Below are 21,058 nucleotides of genomic sequence, written 5' to 3' on the forward strand. Positions count from 1 at the left end.
AAGCCACTAAGTCATACTTACTTTGATATAATTCGGAAAGCAGATTTTAAACATCTGACATCTCAGTTTGTCAAGTGCTTTACAATCCCAGTTGATTCCGATCGAATTAAGAAAACATGGGCTGAAGACCTCGGTGTCCGTCTGAGGACCAATGGTCAAATTGTTTGTCCAATATTCAGAAAGGCTCAATAAACGCCAGATATAAACTAATCCAGTTTAAAGTCATTCACAGACTACACTTTTCTAAACTTAAACTTAACCGGACCTATAATTCTGTATCCCCCTTATGTGACAGATGTAATATCGGTGAAGGTTCCCTTGCACATCTATTTTGGCATTGCCCTGTCTTGAATGCTTTTTGGAGCCAGATTTTTATGTGGTTTTCAAACCAATTTAGGAAAAAAGTACCACTTGATGGTACATTGGCTATACTTGGATCATTTGCATCAGTTGAATCTTTTTCCTTTTCACAAAAACAGATAATTACAATGGGTATGCTGGCTGCAAAGAAACTTATTCTTTTACAGTGGCGGTCTTCTTCTGCCCCGTGTTTTAACAGGTGGCTTAATGAGATGGTGTCTGTGGCCAGGGTGGAACAGATAAGATTTGATAGAAAGGGGAAACTGGCGAGTTTTTGTATGATTTGGCAACCATTTCTAGAATTCTTAAAAATTAACTGATCATAATTCATGCCTCACACTCCGCATGAATTTTCTTAGTTTATTTTACTCTTTATTTAGTTAATATTGCTATATTTTTTCTTCTTTTTTTCCCTTTCTTTTTTTCTTTTCATGCTTATAAGTTCACAAATGCTAAATGTAGTAATTGTTCTCGGTTGATTTTGTGTAAGCATGTTGTGTTTAATTTAAAAGCAAAAATAAAATTATATAAAATATTTAAATCGATTGCATTAAAAAAATAACCCTACCAGTAATCTAAACCCAAAAGAAATCCAAGGCAATGTAGTGTAAAACAGAGAGAGCACCAAATGAAATAAGAAGCTGGAGCCAGGAAAAGTTCTGCAAGATAAATAATTTAAACCATTGCTATCAAAATCAAAATTGCTGCTGATTTAATTTCTATTCATACTCAGTTAAATGTTTCGGATTCAATATCTTAGCAGGAAAAATGACAAATCGGGCAGCTCATGTTTCATTTACTCAGAAAGAATGAGTCTAGCTCGCGTCACATTCAAGCAGAATTCCTTTTTGTCTGAGCTGGGCCAATCGCAGTGATTGCTCTCACCACTGACATTTCTGCATGCTGCAGTCTGTTTACATTTTTCCATCATGTTTCGTTGCTCTGATTAGTTTTATGTCTATCAGATTGTATCCTGAGGCATTTTGGTCTGTGCCCATCGGACACACACCACTTGGAAATCAGACTAATTGCATTTGTGCAACAATTTAAAAACTTCATTTACAGTCAGTTTTTTCTCTATTTCTGCAAAATAAATAAAACATTAAAACAATACGTTTATGTCTGGTATGTGATGTTGCAGTGATGCAAAACTTTAGTCTTCATGCTGTATAAATAATATCAGAAATTGTGTTTATGCACAAGCATTATTTGTAAATGAAATCAGATAGTGACTCAGACTAGTCTGAGTTCAGAGCGTTCAATTTCTCTGTGTACCAAGCAGACCTCTCTGGAGGAGGGGAGCTGTTGATAAAAGCCTCAGATATAATCCTTAAAATGCCAAACTAATCTTTCACTATGTTTCTGTTTATAGTGGCGCTTGCTTTGTCACAGCTATACATTTGTCCCCCCCCCCACTATTGTGGCCTTGGCTTGCCACTGTGCTCATTATTATGTTGTGTAATTAAGCTGTGAGCTTCTGAAGTTAACAATGCACATCAGAGCTATACCGCTGCTATTGCTGGTAATAACCTCTAAATTTTGTGAACCTTTAAGAAGCATTTCACTGTGTGTGTTGTGAATTGTATAGGGAACATTAATAGTTACGACATTTGCAGGTCAGATACCAGGTTAACAAGCTAAAATGATCACTTTGTACATCCCGTTTTGAAAATACCGCCACTATTATAGACTATTAGTTAGCATATTAGTTGATTGTTTCAGGCAAATGTAATTTACCCATCATGCATATTTTAAAAATAATAGAAAAGAAACAATTTGTTGTCTGAAGATATAAAGGTGATGAAAGCCTCAGAAAGATTCAGAATAATCTGTGAATCTCTACCATGAAAGTCCAATATGCTGTGTATGCATTGGTTTAACTGTTTTGTCCTTCGTTATATTGAGAGCTGTGTTTTTAATTGTAGCCTTGAGAACGTACTGTGCCTGGTTCCTTTTCTTCTGCTCACATTCTTCAGTTTTTGTTCTGTGTGCGTTCCAGGTATTTCAATGGAAGTCATGTTCTGCAGCTCGGAGGGATCAATGAGAACATGTCATATGAATATCCCCAGCTACAGCACAAACACTATACTGGATGTATAAGGAACCTGCGTGTGGACAGCAAGGTAAAGTCTGGAGCAGGCCAAGATTACCACATATCCATTACCATGAAGCCTTTTTATGAAGCTGGTTGGGTAGATAGGTGAAAAGAATCCTATACTGTACCTCTTATTGTTTACCTGTTCGGATAACAGGCCGCGTAGGTGATGGAGGTCTCCACTTCAATAAGAATGTAAATGTGACCTCAAGGTAGCGCGGGGAAACCTTATGAATGTTGATGTTGGTTACTTATCTCTTTTTCTTCTGGTGTCTCTATCTTTAAAATGTAAATGTACCAGTAATGATCCAGAATGTTATCAGTATTATACTCGGTAATGCTTTATCATGTATTACATGAATGAGTGATTGTTTCATGTATCCTGATTGTTTCTTTTTATGTAATCAGTTCAGTTTATCTAAATGTATTTTCCCTACACATTGCTGCATTGCCTAATTAGTAAACGAATAGTTTGCAAACTATAAAGTATTAATCTGCAAAGTAACATTTACGGGCAATTTTAACCTATCCCCACTAACTGCATTTCTTTGGACTGTGAGAGAAAGCCAGAGTACCTGGAGTGAACCCACACAAACACAGGGAGAACATGCAAACTCCATACATCTAATGGTGGAATTGAACTCAGGACCTTGTTGCTGTGAGGCAATAGTGCTAACCACCATGCTTCCCCGTGCTGTGTAGTATTTAATTCTGTATTGGAAGCACTTTAGAATTATTACCAGAAGTACATGGAATCAGTACAGATAACAGCTGCTACTACAGTAATGACAACACTAACCCGTGACTGTAACCTCTTTTATACTGAAAGAATTTACACCCTTTCATTTTGCTGCTGAAAGTGCAACACCTTCGTTTTAATGCAGCCAACGCTTTTGTCTGCAGAAATAAGACACCTTGCCTGCCACCTAAATCCAGGTGTCAAGTACATCTTTTACTGATCAGTGTGACATGATTCAGGATTTTTTGTGCTTTAGCAACAGTTCTACATCACTTATGTGTTGTACAGTACCTCTGATTATATTTGTAGCTCTTGTTACCCATTAGTGTCGATATTTACTGTAAAAACTAACACTTTTAAGAAAGCCAGGATTTAAGATATCATTAAACAATAAAAAATCAAATGTAAAGCTATAGTATCCTTCATTCATTTAATAACACAAAGTTCTTTGCAGTCACATTTCTTTTCATCCCATCTACTAGAACTACAAGGACAGATACCTCTGCTTTCATTCCACTGCCTTTGCTGTATTTTCATTGTCTTCACATTTTTCTCCTCTTATTCTTACATTCAGCTATATGACCTTGGTTCCCCTGCTGAATCCTCCAACACATTGCCAGGCTGCACTCTCATTGATGACCACTGTGCCAGCCTGGAGCAGCTTTCCTCTTGTAGCAAGAGGGGTCGCTGTCATGGGGACTGGGGATCTTTAAGCTGCCTGTGTGAAAAAGGCTTTACGGGGCCACAGTGCGATCAAGGTACGCACGCCGGACAACTTTCGGTGGACTGTGACGTTTCCAGTCAGTTTTACATCTAAAACTTGGTACAAACTAATTTGGAAAGTTGCTGCTGTGGGAAGATAACCTCGCCTTACATAAAGTGTTTTTGCACAGCAGCATGCTCTTGCTGTGATAACCTCGTGTATTTCCCTTATGACAGTTGAATTAATTGAACAAGCTTTGTGTGTTTTTGATTGACAAGTGGCTCGAGAGTTCTCCTTTGACGGCCGGAGCCACATTCAGTTCCAACTTCTTTGGTCCCTACCGGCGCGACAGACTAGTGTCGAGGTTGGGGTGCGAACACGTGCAGCCACCGGCGTCATCCTCAGCCTGCTTTCCCAGGAGCAGAACGAATACCTACGTTTAGAGGTGAGTCATGGCCGGTCACTCCCCTCAACCTTGACAGCCATGATTGTCTTGTTTATGAGCTTTAAAATGATGATTAGGACCCGGACAATGATTGCTGAAAATGCTTGTCAGACTAAGAGTGAGTAATACCAGGGTTTGAGACATAGGGGTGGATACAGAGGGGGCTGGTGATTGACATATGTATGTTCTCAAAAAGGCCTTTCAGTAAGTCTGCAGAATGCTCCTATTGAGAGATTGCTATTTAAAAAAATGATGTCTCTTCTGTTCGGGCTTATTTCTGCCTTTGGTTAATATTTGAAGCACAATTTAGGATGGCAAGAGAACAACTATGTGTACTGTAATAGGCAGAGGTCAGATCCCTCGCTCTGAGCTTTAGGGTTTCGACACAGCTTAGTTCAAGTGGGCAGCTCAAAGTGATGACTGCATACATGCTGCTGCTGTGCCACGGCAAGGGTGGAAAGGTGCTCCCACCGAGTCAAGTCTGCTTCTCTTTGCCAAACCTCCGTAATAGCATGCCTCTCTTGCCTGAGTGGATATGAAGCCAGTGTTTGTTGTCAAAGCCTTCTGTCTCACTCACTGACAGGCCAACTGTGAACAGCACCTGGAAGTAAACATCTCTGTTAGGACTGCCACTTTTGGCGAACTCACAGGTCACCTGTTTGCAGTGAACCTGTCACCGTTTTTATGGTTTCCACACCACTGGTCTGTCTTTGAAAACATGCTTGTTATTTGTCCGACAGCATTGTTTAAAGAATCAAATCTTGTTCTTTGGGTTTTTACACTACACGACGAGAAACAATGTTGTCCTCTTCCCTTGCCGCCATGCAACGGTGACAGGAAAAGGAAAAGGCTGTAGCCTTTACTGTATGCGGGCTGTGAAGCCTCTCTGTGAAACCCTCTCTGGAGCTGAATTGGTGAGCTGTATAAAGTATCTGATGTCTGTCTGCAGCAGCACACTGAAACATTTTCAGCCCAGTTGTCTCAAAGCTCTTAGAAACACTTGAGCACCATCCTGGTGTGTTTTCTGACAACAAGCTCTAATTTAAAGGGCTGCCTCTCTGCCCTTTTTTCTTAAGGGTAGATATGGAATAGAGTGCACACTGAATAAATAACCACACTTTCACACAAAGGTTATGAGGGGCTAGCTGGGTATAAACAGCATGTATCTCTCCAAGGAGTATGGAGTCTCTTTAAAGAAAACATTTATCTAATGCACTCTGTAAAGAAGCTTTTTTGGGGGCAGTAACAAACAGGAACTGCAATACTGTCAAAGATCATCACACCCCTCCGAAACAGTAAAACTTTAAAACTCTGACATTTTTATTATTGAATGGGATTTCAAATGTGAAGGTTCAGGCATTAGACATTTGCTTGAAGATTTTGTGCTAAGTGGTGATTGCGTACATCTCTGGGGGCTCTGCAGAAAGTTTGTGTAATCTAATTTTTCTCCTTTAAGTATCGATTGAGTCCTTTGCTCATTTTTGTTGTGGACTTGAGGGCAGGATGAGGCACATGTGCACGCACGCGCGCGCATGTGTGTGTTTGACCAGTAGGTGAGGCACATTTGAGATACTCATGCTGAGGGAGCAATAGTTAATGCTGGCTGCGCTGAATGTGAATTATCTTGCCCCACTGTTTCCAATTAAGCTGTGGACATGTACAAGCTGCAGTTATGGGAGCCGCTCATTGGTTGAGTCCATTCTGCTCGCTCATCCTTAACTGCTGAAGATAATTGTTGTTTCTTGTATACCTTCCCTTCGGGATGATTCTGGCCTCTGCCATGCAGCGATGTGTACGGCATCTCTGGAAAGCATCATGGCTGCAAAACTGCTGAATTAATTTTTACCACTGGAACATTCATGCCATATTTCTGGCTGGTCCACCAAGGAGAGTCTACTTGTCCAGATAGTTAAATTTCACAACCCAACCTTTTCCGTGTCATGGGAACTGCCCTAATTCTTATGATATTGTTATGCTCACAATCTGTTTTTGCCCATCAACATGGCACAGTATGGCAGGAATCCAGGTCCCTCAGACTGTCACTCAGTCAGTATTTGTGTCACCCCATTTCACAGTTTGGGTTGCACTCTTGAAGTTTACACTAACATAAAGAAGTGCTCAAAAATGACCAGCCTTTTAAACAAAAGCCTTAAAGTCTCCAGTAGCAGAGTTTTGGTGCTTCCTCATCAGAATCTTACATTAAGCATTACTATGCTTTTTAGGTTTTTCAGGGTCATCTGGCTGTTTTCTACAACCTTGGAGATGGAGACTATAACGTCACACTGCCCTACCATCGCCTGGATGATGGAGATTGGCATGAGGTGGAGCTGTACCGATATGGGAGAGAGTTCACCCTGCGACTTGACAGAGGCGGAGGACGGCGAGAGGTAACGGCCTCACCTGGACAAAGTCAGGAGATCATCATTGACCCTGCTGTGGTGATGCTTGGAAACTCTTTTCCCTCAGGACATAACAGGAGCTTTGTGGGTAGGTTACTATGCAGCTATCTTTGAAAGAATAAGATAAATGAGTGGAGACAAATCTGATAATGAATAATTTATGTATGAATTAGTGGTCAAACAGGTATTTACTGGTACTGGTGTGTTGATGCTGTGGTTTCCAGCAGATGAGAGAAGTGAGTCAATGGCATTGGTGTGTATTTAAGTAATGTGTTGAACCTCGTGCTTCCAACTGTGAGCAAACTAACCAGCAAAGAGGAAAATATCCTTAAAAAAAGCCTATGATGACAACCTGGCCTGAGGCTGTTCATGTGTTTGCCTGTGTGAGAGCATGTCTGAGCACTGGTTTGCAGATGTTTTTGTGCCTTAATGCAAGTGTGTCTGTGTATTTGACTTTAAACCCCTGCCACAGAGTAAATGTGTGTCTATAAAAGATTTTGCCTGAGGACTGGTTTTGGTGCTTCTTTTGGATTTGTAAACAATTTTTTTCTTCTTTCTTCTCTTTTTCCTTTTTACACTAGGTTGCTTACGGGATTTGAGGTTTAATGGCCGCTCCATCTCCCTGGATGAGGAGCAGCCTTCAGAGGGGATTCAGGTGGTCACTTCACAGGGGGTCTCTGTCGGCTGTGCTTCAGATGCCTGCAGGAAGCACCACTGCTCCCCTCCCTTGGTCTGCATGGACCTCTGGAGACACCATGAGTGCAGGTGCTGCAAATTTACAGAATAAAAACCCTGAACTAAAACTAAGAAGGCCCATAATATAAACTCAAGGTACCACAAACACAAGAGTCCAGAATACAACACCTCAGTCTCAGGCACACAACCCCAGGGTTCATGACAGACTAAGGGAGCCAGAGCACACTTTACCCCTTGAGCCACAACAGCCCCTTTTGTGTACATTTTTAAAGCACAAGCAACTACAGTTGTGTTTAAGTGTTTAAGTCTTAATATTGTTTGTTAATAGGACTGGAAGCTCAGTGCTGACATTAATAATTTTATTACAAGTTGATGGTGTTGTTAATTCCTTGTGTATTGATATATGAGTATATGCTGCCACATTCTATAGTCTCATTAAAATGCCGGCTATCTGGGTTCTGTTCATGGTTATAGATTGTTTTTCAGTTTATCCTGGCTCCCCTGTGTTTCCTGTGTCTTATTCTTTAGTCTCCCATCTTGTTTTTAGTTTTCCCGTCTTGTCTCTCGTGCTTTCTCTTTAATTTGACTTTACCTGTCTTACCATCATGGATTACTTCAGCTGTGTCTCATTACCCTGATTTAGTTTAGGCGTGTTTAGTTCCCCAACTGTGTTTCATTCTTCATTAGTCCTCAGTGTGTAAAGCTTGCATCTCATGGACTTTGGTTTCAAACTCAAATAAGGGTCAGTTTTATATTCACCTGTTCAGCCGTAGAGTCTACATTTGGATCCTCATTCCTCAGTCCGTGACATAGTCTGCATGATAAAGTATCCTTGTGCAAGATACTGAACCCTGAGTTGCCCTGTAGGCATCCATTGGGGTGCGTGTGTTTGTCTGAATGTTAGACAAAATCTGCGCACAGAAAAAAAGCACTTGTCTGTGTAGGTTCTCAGTCATCCAGGTCATGGTTGTTTTAAGAGCTTGAAAAGAAGGTGATTGGACTTCAAGTTTTTTTTGAAGATATTTCACCTCTCATCCAAGAGACTTGTTCAGTTTTAGTGGAGAGTTGCTAGTTGTTAAACTCTAGTGGGCATTGTCCCTTAGAACATTGTCACTGACCCACTATTATTCATGTGTGTAATCATATGAGCGAAATACTCCTCTTTCAAACCATCTGTAACCATTATCCTCTAAGTACAGCTGTACAGATGAGTCTTGTATCGCAAGATTCGGCTGTACATCTGCACTTAAAGTACAAAGGTCCCGCTTTCAAGGATGCCAGCGTTCACATTTTGGGCCGTGAAGACAGATAGATTGCAAGAGGACGTCTATGTCCACTGTGAAAAACCATCATTGAACAGAGGTGACTGCTTATTACAAAAGCTGTCAGCCACCTATAATGTAGTCTTGACATGACCGGGTAGGCTCTCAGTCATTCATGGCCGACTAAGTAGTTGAAAAAGAAAGCAACTTAAAGGAGTCTTGAGATCCCTCCCCACGTGCCTCAACCCCCTCACTCTTGCTCACATCTTGTGTCAAGTGACCTAAACAGGTCACATGATACAAGGTCTCACAGTGGTTTCACCTGAAATCTCTGGTGGTAACGACCCATATGCATGTGTGTATATATGAGGGTTATAGTAAGAAAGCGCTTTGAGTGCTCAGATCTAGTAGAAAAGAGCTATATGAGTGCAGTTTGTTTAAATGTACATTTTGCTATTTATCATAAACAAGGTATGGTGGTCAGGTTTTAAAGGAGCAAACTTCCAGAGGCCATCTATGACAGGATTATTAAAAATTTCAATTTGTTAACAAAATATCAAGAGGAACAGCATTCGATCCAAGGGCCACAGAGCGCCCCTTTTCTAAGTTAAGCAGAAATACCATGCACAGTTAGTATACCTTCTCTCTCTCTTAATACCTGCCACATATGTAATGTCTTGTATGCAAAGTATAAGCTATGAAGAGAAATGTGGCAACGCACATGAATGGCTTGTTTTTGTATAAATGTTCTCTGTTATCAGGACGGCTTTCACAGTGGACAAAGGCTTTACATGTTTCAGCAAGTGTTGTTATTCTCCTCGGTCGGCTTCACTAACTGCTTCTACATAAGCCATCTGCGACTGCTGAGCTCATTCGGCATGAGCTGACCTGGTCACACATGGCTTCCTTCACAATAAATACTTGATGTGGTATTGTTTATTGCACTGTTCATAGGTTGTTCTTTATGTGACGGCAGCCCAAGTATTTATCAAAGATAAGTTACCAAATAATAAAAACAGTTAAGAATAGAACTAACTTCATTTATGAAGCACTTTTCAGAAACATCATTACAAAGTGATGTACAGTGGGATATATATTTTAAAAAATCAATATATTGCAATATACTGGAACATGCCACTTAAGCACATAGAAAAATAACAATAGATAAGAAGCAGAGAAAAAAATATTACATTTACGTCAACATAATAATACAAGAATTTTTGTGGACTTTTGAAAAGAAGCAATTAAAAGCATTCCAACACTGTGCTAATTTCAGATCATCCTTGACATTAGACACTTACCATGACAAACATGCTCACTTGTTCACTTGGCTCTATTAAGTGCCTTAGTAAGCCATGACAGTGAATCATAACACAGAGAGTTGCATGCTAGTGCAAACCCCATTTTTATGTATACACTTGAAGTCAAAGTGTCCACCAGATGGCAGCTATTTTAAGAGCATGCCTGTTATACTGTGTGTCTAATAGTGTGTCAACCTGAGAAAATAGTGTATAACAGCAGTGACAGTCAGGGCCTCGGCTGCACCTTTAAACTCTGCAGGACGACTAAGTTTCCCGGCTGTGATTTTGAAACTTAGAGCCAGTGGGGACTTTGACATCCATATTCTGTGATTGCTGCACTGCCTCAGGATACAAACCAGTGAGAGAAGCAGGGGGTAGGGGTGAATGATATTCAGGGGATATTTTGTACAAATATACCGAGGAACCACTACTGCAAAGCCAATCTTAGCTTCTCAATTTCTTTTACTGTTTTTTTTCCCCCTCTCCAGTTACAGTCGACACTGTAACCTTCAAAGAGCATATCTTTGAATCTGATATAAGAGGTGTAACTCCTCAGGGTATTATTTTTACACTGTCAGCTTAGGTCTCATAACTCTGTGGAGTGCAGTGCTCTTTTTTTATTTGACAGCTTCCCAAGTGTTTCTTGTCTCAGCATTACACTGCTGTGTCTTCTCTGCACAGGTGCCCCCCAGGCCATATAACCAAAGAGGGCTCTTTGGGGAAAGTTTGCGTCTACACGCTCTGTGCCAGCCGGCCTTGTCGCCACGGCACCTGCGTGGCTCACTCTCCGTCCCGATACTCGTGCCACTGCAGTGAGGGTTACCGGGGCCGGCACTGCGAGGTGACGCTTGCCATGTTCCACGAAGACAGCAACAGCCTCAGCCTGAGCTCCATGTTCGCCATCAGTATATGTGTCATGGCCTTTCTAGGTAGCTATGTCGACTATGTCCTCTTCCACCTGTGGTAACCCAACACTGTCAACATCTCTGCTCATTTTTTGTATGTTTTTTGTTCTGCTTTTTTGTCTGAAGTGTTTCTTTTCATTTTTGTATTCTTTTATTTCTGTTTGTTGTTGTCACGCTTTAATTATCACATCATGTTATGGTTTTATCTGTAACATCCACTGTTTTATTAGTTTTTCACCCAGGTTTGGTCCTGTGAAATCTATTCACGCACATATCTTGTAGTGTTATTGATCTCTTGAGTTGTGCCAGGATGTGATTTCTCCGTGGGTGGTTGGTGAAAACATGAAACAAATATCTGCAGTGGAAGAGAAGCAGGGAGAGAAACACTGTATGTCGTATTTTGTGATTCATGGGGAAGCTGTAAGATTCCTTGGAGAAAAGGGGCGTTTCTTTATGTGTTTTTCTATATTTCTCATCACACCTGTATTCCCTGTCTCTCCCAACGTTATTCTCTGACTTCAGGAGTCAATTTCACTCTCAGCCTTACTTTTTATCTTTCCATCTTATTTTATATCCCACCATCCACTCATTTTACCCCTTGATGTTTTTTTTATCCATTTCTGTCCATACTTTTCCGTGCATTACTGTTTTCCCAAGTCAACCCTAATACGACCAAAGTGTGCACTTCACTGTAATATACAGTATGTGGAGCTGTAATGAGGAATCGCACACAACAGGCAAAACTTTAGGAGGTTGAGGGTTTGATTTAGGCAAAAAAAACAAACAAAACATACTTCTGTTAAAAGCTGTCAAAGTTTCCAGAATCACTCTCAGGCTTAAGGTTTAAACTGAGCTTAGAGTCACAGAATTACAAGTTAAAGCAATGTTTTGAGTTGGATAAGCGTATATATTGGGCAAAAAATGTGTATATTTTGCACATAATTTTATAATCTAGAGATTGTTACTTTTCACATGAAGTCTCATACATACATGCATTTTGGCCTTGCAATTCTTATTTTATAGGTTTTTCAATTTTGTTACATGAATTAGGCAAAAATGTCATACAACAGGTCGGATGGTAACCTAACCCTAACCTACAGATACGCATGTCGTATAAAACATGCAAAATATGAGCAATATTATACTTTAATTATACTGATACTCGAAAAAATGATCACGTAACCTCAAAATCCTGCTTTTTAAAAAGTAAGGTTTAGAAAATATTTTACGAGAAAGACAGACTTGTCAAGGTTTGGGTGATGAAGTGTGTGAGCCTTCATTGAAAGACCTTCCCTTTGAAGACTCATCTGGTTATCTGTGGTTGCGCTCTGACATTTGAGGGGTCATAAGTTTAAAAATGTATACCAGAGAACAGCCACTGACTGCTTTGTATGTGAGGAGCAGAATCTTAAAATCAATAATCATAAGATGAGGGCTATGCTGGCTTTTCTTTGTGCCTGTTGAGAACTGAGCTGCTCCGTTCTGACATTTTCATGTTCATGATTGATGCCTGAGTACATGCATTATTAAATTGGGCAGTATAAATACATATATGGAAAACCTTTCCTAGCCATGTTATAGGTTTAGATTTTTTTTTTTTAGCTGAGGAAAGTCAAAACCAATGTCTTTAAAAACAGAAAATATGCATTTGTTTTGTTAAGGTGCAGAAACAATCAGTTTTATAGGTAAAAGCCAGCAGTCAAGAAATGAAAACTGTGCCTTTTGTCTCCAGAAGAAGGTACAAGTGTGAGTCTGTTTAGAATGGCAGATAATTTCATTCCTTTTCATCACTAGACTAGTACGAAGCCTATAAAGAAACACAAAAGAACATTCAGAGTGAATTATTTTAAAGAAATGACACGAGATAATTTGAGTATTGGTAGACATTGTGTTTGTTTTCTTTGTCAATCATAAACTGATCGTTTACTCTAGAATGGCAGAAAGCTGAAAATACATAACATCTATCCGGTGTGTGAAGGAAGAATGAGAGAGAGGCCAAAATGAACCGGGGAAACAGCTGGATCAGCCATCAAAACTGATCAACAAATTCATTATTCAACTAATGTTTCAGCTCTAGACTTGAAGCAGTTAAGTACTGATGGCATTGGCCCGCTTGTATAAGCAGTCTAATAAAGCTGCATGGTTGATGGTCTCATAAGCTGTGTTAAGATCTAATAGAATCAAGATTCAATATCTTCCCACATCTGCTGCCAGCGGGGCCTTTTTAAATGCGTATGCATTGATATCTCGCCAATTGTGTCAAAAAAGAAGGACGATTCCATTAATTCATGGTTAATGTTTAGGAAAGGAATGAGTTAATGGCATTACTTTAAGGGTTTCTAACTAAGGAACTATGTTTGTTTCTGCTACTCACAAAGCTAAACACATGCCCGTGTGTGTATGTAGCAGTCACTTCTCTCTATAGCGCCACGTTGCTATTTATGAGTCTTTTTGTCACATACAGGCTTATAAAACGCTCGGGCAATTCAATACACTGTCCCTGCCTCTATAACTAACTTCGTGTTCCCTCCAGGGCATGTGGCTAGTATTGGGACATCAGTTATTCTGACACATGAGAGTGAAACATACAAAGCAGTCTTCAATATTTGATAATGAATTCAAAGATGATGAAGTGTGGCCTTGGCATCTATCATGAAAATTCATGTGTTGCTTGCATGCTAACTAAAAGAAGTCCATTTGAAATAGCTTGTCCACTGTCGCAACGGAGGCATTTATATTCAAGGCTCAAACTTTTCACCTCACCAAGAATTACAAACTGTTCCTTAATGCAATTCAGATTAGAGTAGCACTCTTTGGTGAGCGTAATTACATTTTCGCACCTTGAAAAAACACACACACTATAAACTAAAATAAATCTTTCACTAAAACATAAAGGAGAAAAAAGAGGAACCGGCCGTCCTCTTGGCTGAACGTGGAAGCAAAATTAATCCAGTTTTTGAGTTCAGAGACCAGCTGCTTGTACTGTATGTAGTTGTTTAATGATGACCCCATCACCACAAAAACACACTCGCATACAGCACGCTCTCTGCACTAAGTGAGACCACTAGCTGGGTGCGAAATTAAAGGGGGATTCCTACTCTGCCTCAACATGCATTAAAAGTTAAAATGATCATTCATTATTAAGTTTTACATAAGCCATCACAAGCCGACCAGAATGTGAGTTCAGTGTGCGTTATTGACAGAGCCAGATGAGCCAATGTCTGACCAATCCTCATTAATCCAGCATCAGATCTGATGTTCTGTTTCTTGATGAATAGAAGAAATTAGCTCCCCATATGGGCTCTGGCTGCCAAACGATCTTGTAAAGTGCCTGTCCTTTTCATCCCCTGAAACTTTTATAAATAAATTATTTTTTTCCAACTCCTTCTCATCTCTCACCTGTCTCATTTCCTTCTGCTCGGTCGTCACTTTTCTTTTCTCCCTCGTCTTCCGCTGATGTTTCATCTGTCTCGCAGCTCATTTTTCCCTCATTAACCTCAGACTGGAGCTACAGCGAAAGGGTTAAGTGTTTTGATCAGGCTCTGTTGTCGTTTACTCCATACTCATTCATAATGCACGGTCCGATCTAGGCTAACATCATAATACCCTGGTCATAGTAATGGTTAGAGGGCAAAGAGGCAGCAGTGGTGTTATGGATTGATGAATGAGTGCGATGTTTGTTCTCCACCCTGAGTGATATTGATCTCACTGGAGTTTAGCTGCGCACACCCATATAACTTGAGGCAGTAGTGGCTGCAGGTGTAGGGGGCAAGGCAACCTCGATGTGTGTGGGTGGGCGGTGTGGTCAGTGTTTACCTGTTAGCAGTTGTGTGTGTGTTTGTGTGATGGAGGGAGTGTTCTTCAGCTCCACTGCGCCGCGTATCGAACTCCTCCCCTCCAGAGATTCTTTTCATATCAATTCAGGTGATTTTGAGGGTTGAGGTGAGCGCAGGCCTGCAGGCAGCACCTCAGAGCAGGTAATTCTCGAGGCGAGGGGCTCAAGCTGCCGTCTGGTTGGTGCCAGGCCTTATCAAAATTCTGATGTTTTCTGCAAGGGTACTCTGGCGTAACAGTGAAGGAGCTGGGTCAGCTGATCAATACCGCTCTCCCCTCTACCCCATACTGAGGAGGGTCAGCTGAGGATCGAGGGAGGGGGATGCTTACAGACTCTATTTTTCTATCTAACATGAGTGCAGAGCAGAAGCAGAAAAGTATAGCAGAAGAAATAAGAAGTTGGTGGAGATTAGCTCTGGGGACTTGTTTTTGTCTTTGTTTGTGAGTACCTTTTAGCGTGACCCCCGATGAGTCGTTGCCGCATTATTCTCTTTCGAAGCAATTACTTGAAAAATCCAGACTAATGTGATTACCCCGCATTTCTCAGAAGATTTCCAATTAAACTGATACTTGACTCACACCATATAAACTATTCTAGTTGAAATGGATCCCATCTCATGTGAGAGATAAAAGCCAAGGCCAGGCAGAGGCCAGAGAGGGACTGAAAAACAGGAACACTGAGAGACTTAATGAGTGAGCAATGGAAAAGGAAAGACAGAGGCAAGCGCCAATATATAGAGACCAAAAAAATGTACACAGATAAAAAGGGGAGTCAAGTTGCGAACTAGTAAAAACAGATAGTGAGAAAGGAAAAAAGAGAAAGAGAAGGATGGCAGATGGGAGAAAAATATTGGTTGAGATTAATGGACTTTAAAGGTCAGTCCAGCATGTTGTATAATTCAGCACACAATAGCTGTGATTGATGTGTATGCTTTAGGACCTTTCCTTTTCGGCTCCCGCTGCATTCCTCTCAGAGTTCTGCCGAGCCACTGAGGCTTTGAGTTTAAGCTGGGAGGAGTACAAATTCAGTTAATAGGTTTCAGAGGAACTGCGGTCTTTGATAAGACAGGAAACAGAGAGGCAACATCAAAGGGAATATAGGTGGAAAGGTGGTGCCTCTGTTTGCACGTATGTTTTATTACTATGTCCTAACTGTATAGTCAGTGCAGCTAACAGGCCTTACGGGACAAGTCAGTGTGATGCAAAATGTATTTACAGTCAGGTATTATGAGTCTGTGTTACTTATTTATTTGTAATTAAATTATATCCTGACTGCAGTCAGTCGAGTATTTCCTAGGACCGCCTAACTTTGTCGATTACATATGCAGCCAAAGCCGTGCTTTTTCTGTTCAGGAGTTCATGTTAATTATGTGCCGGTGCTCCCTGCTGCATTAACCTGCTCTCTGGCACCCCTCAGTGTTGATGCTGGGCCTGTTTCTCTACTCCTGCTGGAGGAGACACAAGGGCCTAAAGGAGGGTGTGTACCATGTGTCTGCGCATCACGGCGAGTGGGAGGACATCCGAGAGAATGTGCTCAACTACGACGAGGAAGGTGGAGGAGAGCAAGATCAGGTAAACGTACACGCATTCCAACATAGAGAGAGTAAATAACAACCAAACTTACATAGAGTACTTATTTAAGTTCTTATTTCCAGGGTTATGTTAATACCATTAAGATATATTAAAGTATATATGGACAGAAATAGAACGTCAACACTGGATGGAGAATATTTGTTGGTGCTTTGAGATAAAAAACTACATTTGCAAGTTAAAGCAGTTGAATTGAGGGAACCATTTTTCCTTTAGGAGATGTAGGCATGGGCCTACAAAACTCTTTAATTTCAGCAGTATTTTCTTGATTGCAGCCAACAGCCAACTTTAAGTCATGCCTGATTTTGTGATGTCCAAGACCAAGTCTTTCCAAAACCTGATTTTTCTCCTTTTCTAAATAATTAGGTTTTAGACTTTGTGTGTGTACTTTGGATCATCCCCCATCATCTCTGAAGCTTAGTGTACTGTTCCGCTGCCCTGACATTCTATTACAAAAAAACTTGATGTAATTTTTAATTCACTGTTCAGGCGCTCGATGGAATAACACTTCCAAACAGGATGTTCCCTCCTCTGTACTTCACAGCTGGGACGTAGTTTCAGTGTTGGTGTCCAGTGCTTTTTTTAAGAATTGTTTTTATCTTAAAAACTTTCGTAAAAATGTTGTGGAGCATTTATGTGCACAGGTGCAGCTCTAGACTTGAGAGATGGTGCAGTGTCTTTTTGGAGAGCTGTAATTTTCTTTGTAGTGTGCTTCCAGCAGCAGTACTTATTCAGTGTTTTTCTTGTAGCGAACACCTGTACATGTCAGTCCCATGTTTTTTTAAATAATATTTTCGTAATTGGAGAACCTGACAGCAAAAATTTGAAAGAATATTTGAAGAAATTAGAACAGAGGTTCAATTTTTCTTCAAGCCTGCACTTTGACTAATTTATCTGTTTCTTAGAAATGAGGAGCACAAAATTTGTGTTTTATCCTCAGATTGTTATTTTTTTCTGTTGTTTTTCTTAGTGTTGTGGTTTATTATTTTGTATAATCGTGACCTAGATAAAGATTCAGCTACATCGTGTGAGTCACTAGTCAAGAAATCTTGTTAGTCCCAATTCACAAACTATTTCTTGGAACCGTAAATTGCCTGGAATATAGAACTGTGAGTCAATTAGCAGAAATTAAGAACGTAGATACCAATAGCTGTTAACACCTCAGTTTTAATAGTGCTTGTAGTAGCAGTTTCCTCTTTCTGCAATTAGATAATTAATTACTTGGCTGATCAATGGTCATGTTGTTGCCAACATCTCTTCTTACATGCTGGATCTTTGTCTCAGTCTTAGGAATGGGTTAATTAGCTAGCAGAGGCATTAGCTGAGCTGCACAGCTCAGACTAATGTGGTGTGCCAGTGTTGTTTTTCATTATCTCTTAAACTCCCAAAAAAGATTACACAGGAGGAAAAACGCATCTTTTCTTCTCTTCTTTCTTTTCATTCCCTTCTTCTCTCTTTGTTGGTCTCTCAGAATGCCTTTAACATGGTGGAGCTGCAGCGCTCCCTCCAGCCAAGCCCAGCTCAGTCACTCCGATATAGTTATCCTCAAAGCATCATCTCCTACCCGCAGACTAAGCCCATCCAGGACAACAACAAAAATGGCACATCTAATGGAAACGGCAGTGCCGCAATTGCTCTACGTCTGGCAATTCCCCCTTCAGAGACAGAAACCTTGCCGTCCCCTCTGACCTTCCGCCGCTCCCAGAAAACCCTGTCTTTCTCCAGCCAGGACTTGGCCCGCTACCTGTGTGAGGTCATCAGGGACATGGATCACCCTGAGGATCTCGGCACAATGACCACACCACGTCGTCCCGCCGGAAAGGAGCGCGGCCTCGCGGGTGTGCGCTCTCTCAGCTCCCTAAGTGCAACTCAGGGTTCAGAAGTCAGACTTCAGGCAGCCCAGAGCACTCGGCTGGACAGGTTCAAAAACCTCCGAGCTGTGGTTAGTGATTTAAGAAGAGACTCCAAGACTCCGGAGGGCCAGAGAGACAAACTGAAGGAGAGCAGGGGGCAGCCGAACTGCGAGAAAAGCGGATGAGGTTGCACTCACAGAAACAGAACTGAAAGTTGTGAAAAAAGCAACGGGAATCAAAAGTCGTTGGTTGAAATCCAAAGGGAGATAATTAAATGTGATATACTTAGAGACTGGGAGGTTTTCCCCGTGGTCTCTGTGAAGTCTGCTATAAATGTACTGTATTGATGAAACTTTGAACATTTATGTTCTTTGATATGAACCATGTTTACCAATGAATGATCAGATGTGATGTATTGTTTATTTGGCATTGCACTGTACAGTATTTACTCTGCAGAAAGCACTTTTTGGAAGCACTCTGTGTCAAAACTACTCATGTCATAAAACTCATAAGAGTAACGTCTGAAAGCAAGACTCCAAATGAGTTTCCTGTGAGATAACTTTTTTTTTTTTGCTGTCAATGACTCATGAAATTAATTATGTGAAAAAAAAACAATTTTGTTTCATTTGTATTATCTATTTCCTTTTCAATAAATGAATATCTTTGATAATATTTCAAAGTTGCTCTCATTCAAACACGAGTTCATGATTAGTGATGCTCAAGTTTTCAGCTTTTTGAAGTTTAAGCTAACTTTCATCATCACTGAAGTAATACGTAGGTACAATCTGATGAAAAACCTTTCCTTTATTCCAGGTTTTATTTAGATGATAAGACTGGAACAGCTGTTCTTGTCTTATTCAGCTAACTATTACCAGCAACTGGGGCCTCTGATGAGAAAAACAAAGTCAATTTCAGGATTAATCATTCATGTCCAGAGCCTATAGCCTCCTGACCTGAGCTTCTGGGAGTCTCCAGAACTCAAAGTGTGGGGGTCCCAGCAGGCAGCCCTACATCATACTTAATTGGCCTGCATTACTGGAGTTAAACAACTGTGACACTGGAGCGAGCCGCTGGGGAAGCGCACAGAGCTGCTGCTTGGGCCTGATGTTCCTGTCTGTCGGCACACCTACATAATGCATCATGCAAAGAGATATGAGAGGTTCAGAGGGCGGGTTTGACTCCCTGTAGGTCTCTAAAAAGCTTTATTCATTTTGTAGTGAGCCTAAAACCAGCGTTCAGTTCAGTTTCAGTTTCAGTTTTATTTGTCATATGCAAGTTAGCACAGGGTCAACATCGCAATGAAATGTTGTTTGACGAGCAGCGGTCTCTCAGCAGCATGATACAGTAGGAAAAAATATAATATAATATAATAAAATAAAATAACAAATAGAAAAATAGTAAAGAACAAAATATTAGAGAGACATGGTAAAAGAGAAAAGATGACTAAATATATATGTATCTATAAATATAAATATATGTACACTAGAAATATGACGGGAGGGCAGATGGGATATTGCACAGGAATGAGCAGCAGAAAATTACAGTATTGCACTTTTTAAATATAAATATCAATAACAATAAAGTGAAGTGACCAGTGCAGATTAAACAGAGTACTTGTGAAGCTGCAGGGTAGCTTCTGAGTCCTGTGTTGTGTGTGTTTAAGTGTTGTGGTTGATGTGTCGTATGGCTTGATGGTAGAAACTGTTTTTAAGTCTTGTAGTCCGAGCAGACAGACTCCTGTAACGTCTGCCAGATGGTAACAAGGAGAACAGCTGATGTGCTGGGTGGCTGTGGTCCTTGATGATGCTGTGTGCTTTACGGAGGCATCGCTGGTGATAAATGTCCTGAATGGCAGGAAGCCTCGTGCCAGTGATGTGCTCTGCTGCCTTCACCACCCTCTGTAGTGATTTACGGCTGCTGGCAGAGCAGCTTCCGTACCAAACTGTGATGCAGCTCGTCAGCAAGCTCTCGATTGCACACCTGTAGAAATTTGAGATGATGCTGGCGTTCATGCCAAACCTCCTCAGCCTCCTCAGGAAGTAAAGCCGCTGGCGAGCTTTCCTGATAGCAGTGTCTGTGTGAAGGGTCCAGGAGAAGTCCTCAGTGATGTTGACTCCAAGGAACTTGAAGCTGCTGACCCTTTCGACCTTGACACCGTTGATGTGGATGGGCTGGTGTTCCCTGACTGGTCGTTTCCGGTAGTCCACTATCATTTCTCTAGTTTTGCTGATGTTGAGAGTCAGGTTATTTTCCAGGCACCAGCGTACCAGGCACACGAAATACCAGATATCTCTGCCTAAATTTAAAGATCATTGTTGCATGTTACATACGTCTACATGTTTTTTTCTGTGTTAATATTATTATTACTAAATTGCACTTGCTCTACTTTTGTTCACTCATGCTTAAGATAAATGCATTGCATGAATGCACACTGCCATCTATTGGCAGGCTACTGGCACCACTTTTCCCATAAACAACATCTCATTATTTTCAGTATGAGCTGTTGTTTCAGATTCAGTTCATTTCTGCAGAGCATGCAAGTTGATTTCAGAGGAATGGGTATTTCTATTCTGGAATCATGATTCACAGTTTAGCCCTGATAATATTCCACTTATTAAAAGTCGGTCAAGTATTGTGTGCACGATAAGTGTAAATGTAAACATTTTACTTTCATTCCTTCAATATTTGAGTAAGTATACCTACTCAGACAGTTAAATATCATTACCAGATAATTTGGGATTAAAAAAAGCTAAATAGAACTCGCAAAGTGGCTTCTGACCCCCTTTCAGCATTTTTTTATCATCACAAATTAAATTCCAAGACTCCGAGTCTCCAAACACCTCAGTGTTGGTGCCCACTGTTGAACAAATGCGATA

General features: G+C 40.7%; 1 protein-coding gene across 1 annotated transcript in view; it reads left to right on the plus strand.

Annotated features, from left to right (window-relative positions):
• Window positions 1-18,828, plus strand: part of LOC106098375 (neural-cadherin) — a 96,415-nt gene extending 77,587 nt beyond the window's left edge. Inside the window, exons 26-33 of the mRNA XM_019361878.2 lie at window positions 2,360-2,483; window positions 3,769-3,952; window positions 4,176-4,342; window positions 6,565-6,829; window positions 7,323-7,506; window positions 10,682-10,929; window positions 16,157-16,311; window positions 17,801-18,828. Coding sequence (XP_019217423.1) covers window positions 2,360-2,483; window positions 3,769-3,952; window positions 4,176-4,342; window positions 6,565-6,829; window positions 7,323-7,506; window positions 10,682-10,929; window positions 16,157-16,311; window positions 17,801-18,367 — 1,894 coding nt within the window. The 3' untranslated portion in view covers window positions 18,368-18,828. The remainder of the gene's footprint in view (window positions 1-2,359; window positions 2,484-3,768; window positions 3,953-4,175; window positions 4,343-6,564; window positions 6,830-7,322; window positions 7,507-10,681; window positions 10,930-16,156; window positions 16,312-17,800) is intronic.
• The last annotated feature ends 2,230 nt before the right edge of the window (window positions 18,829-21,058 follow it).

Source organism: Oreochromis niloticus, linkage group LG7 (assembly GCF_001858045.2).
Source record: "Oreochromis niloticus isolate F11D_XX linkage group LG7, O_niloticus_UMD_NMBU, whole genome shotgun sequence".
Taxonomy (NCBI): Eukaryota; Metazoa; Chordata; class Actinopteri; order Cichliformes; family Cichlidae; genus Oreochromis; species Oreochromis niloticus.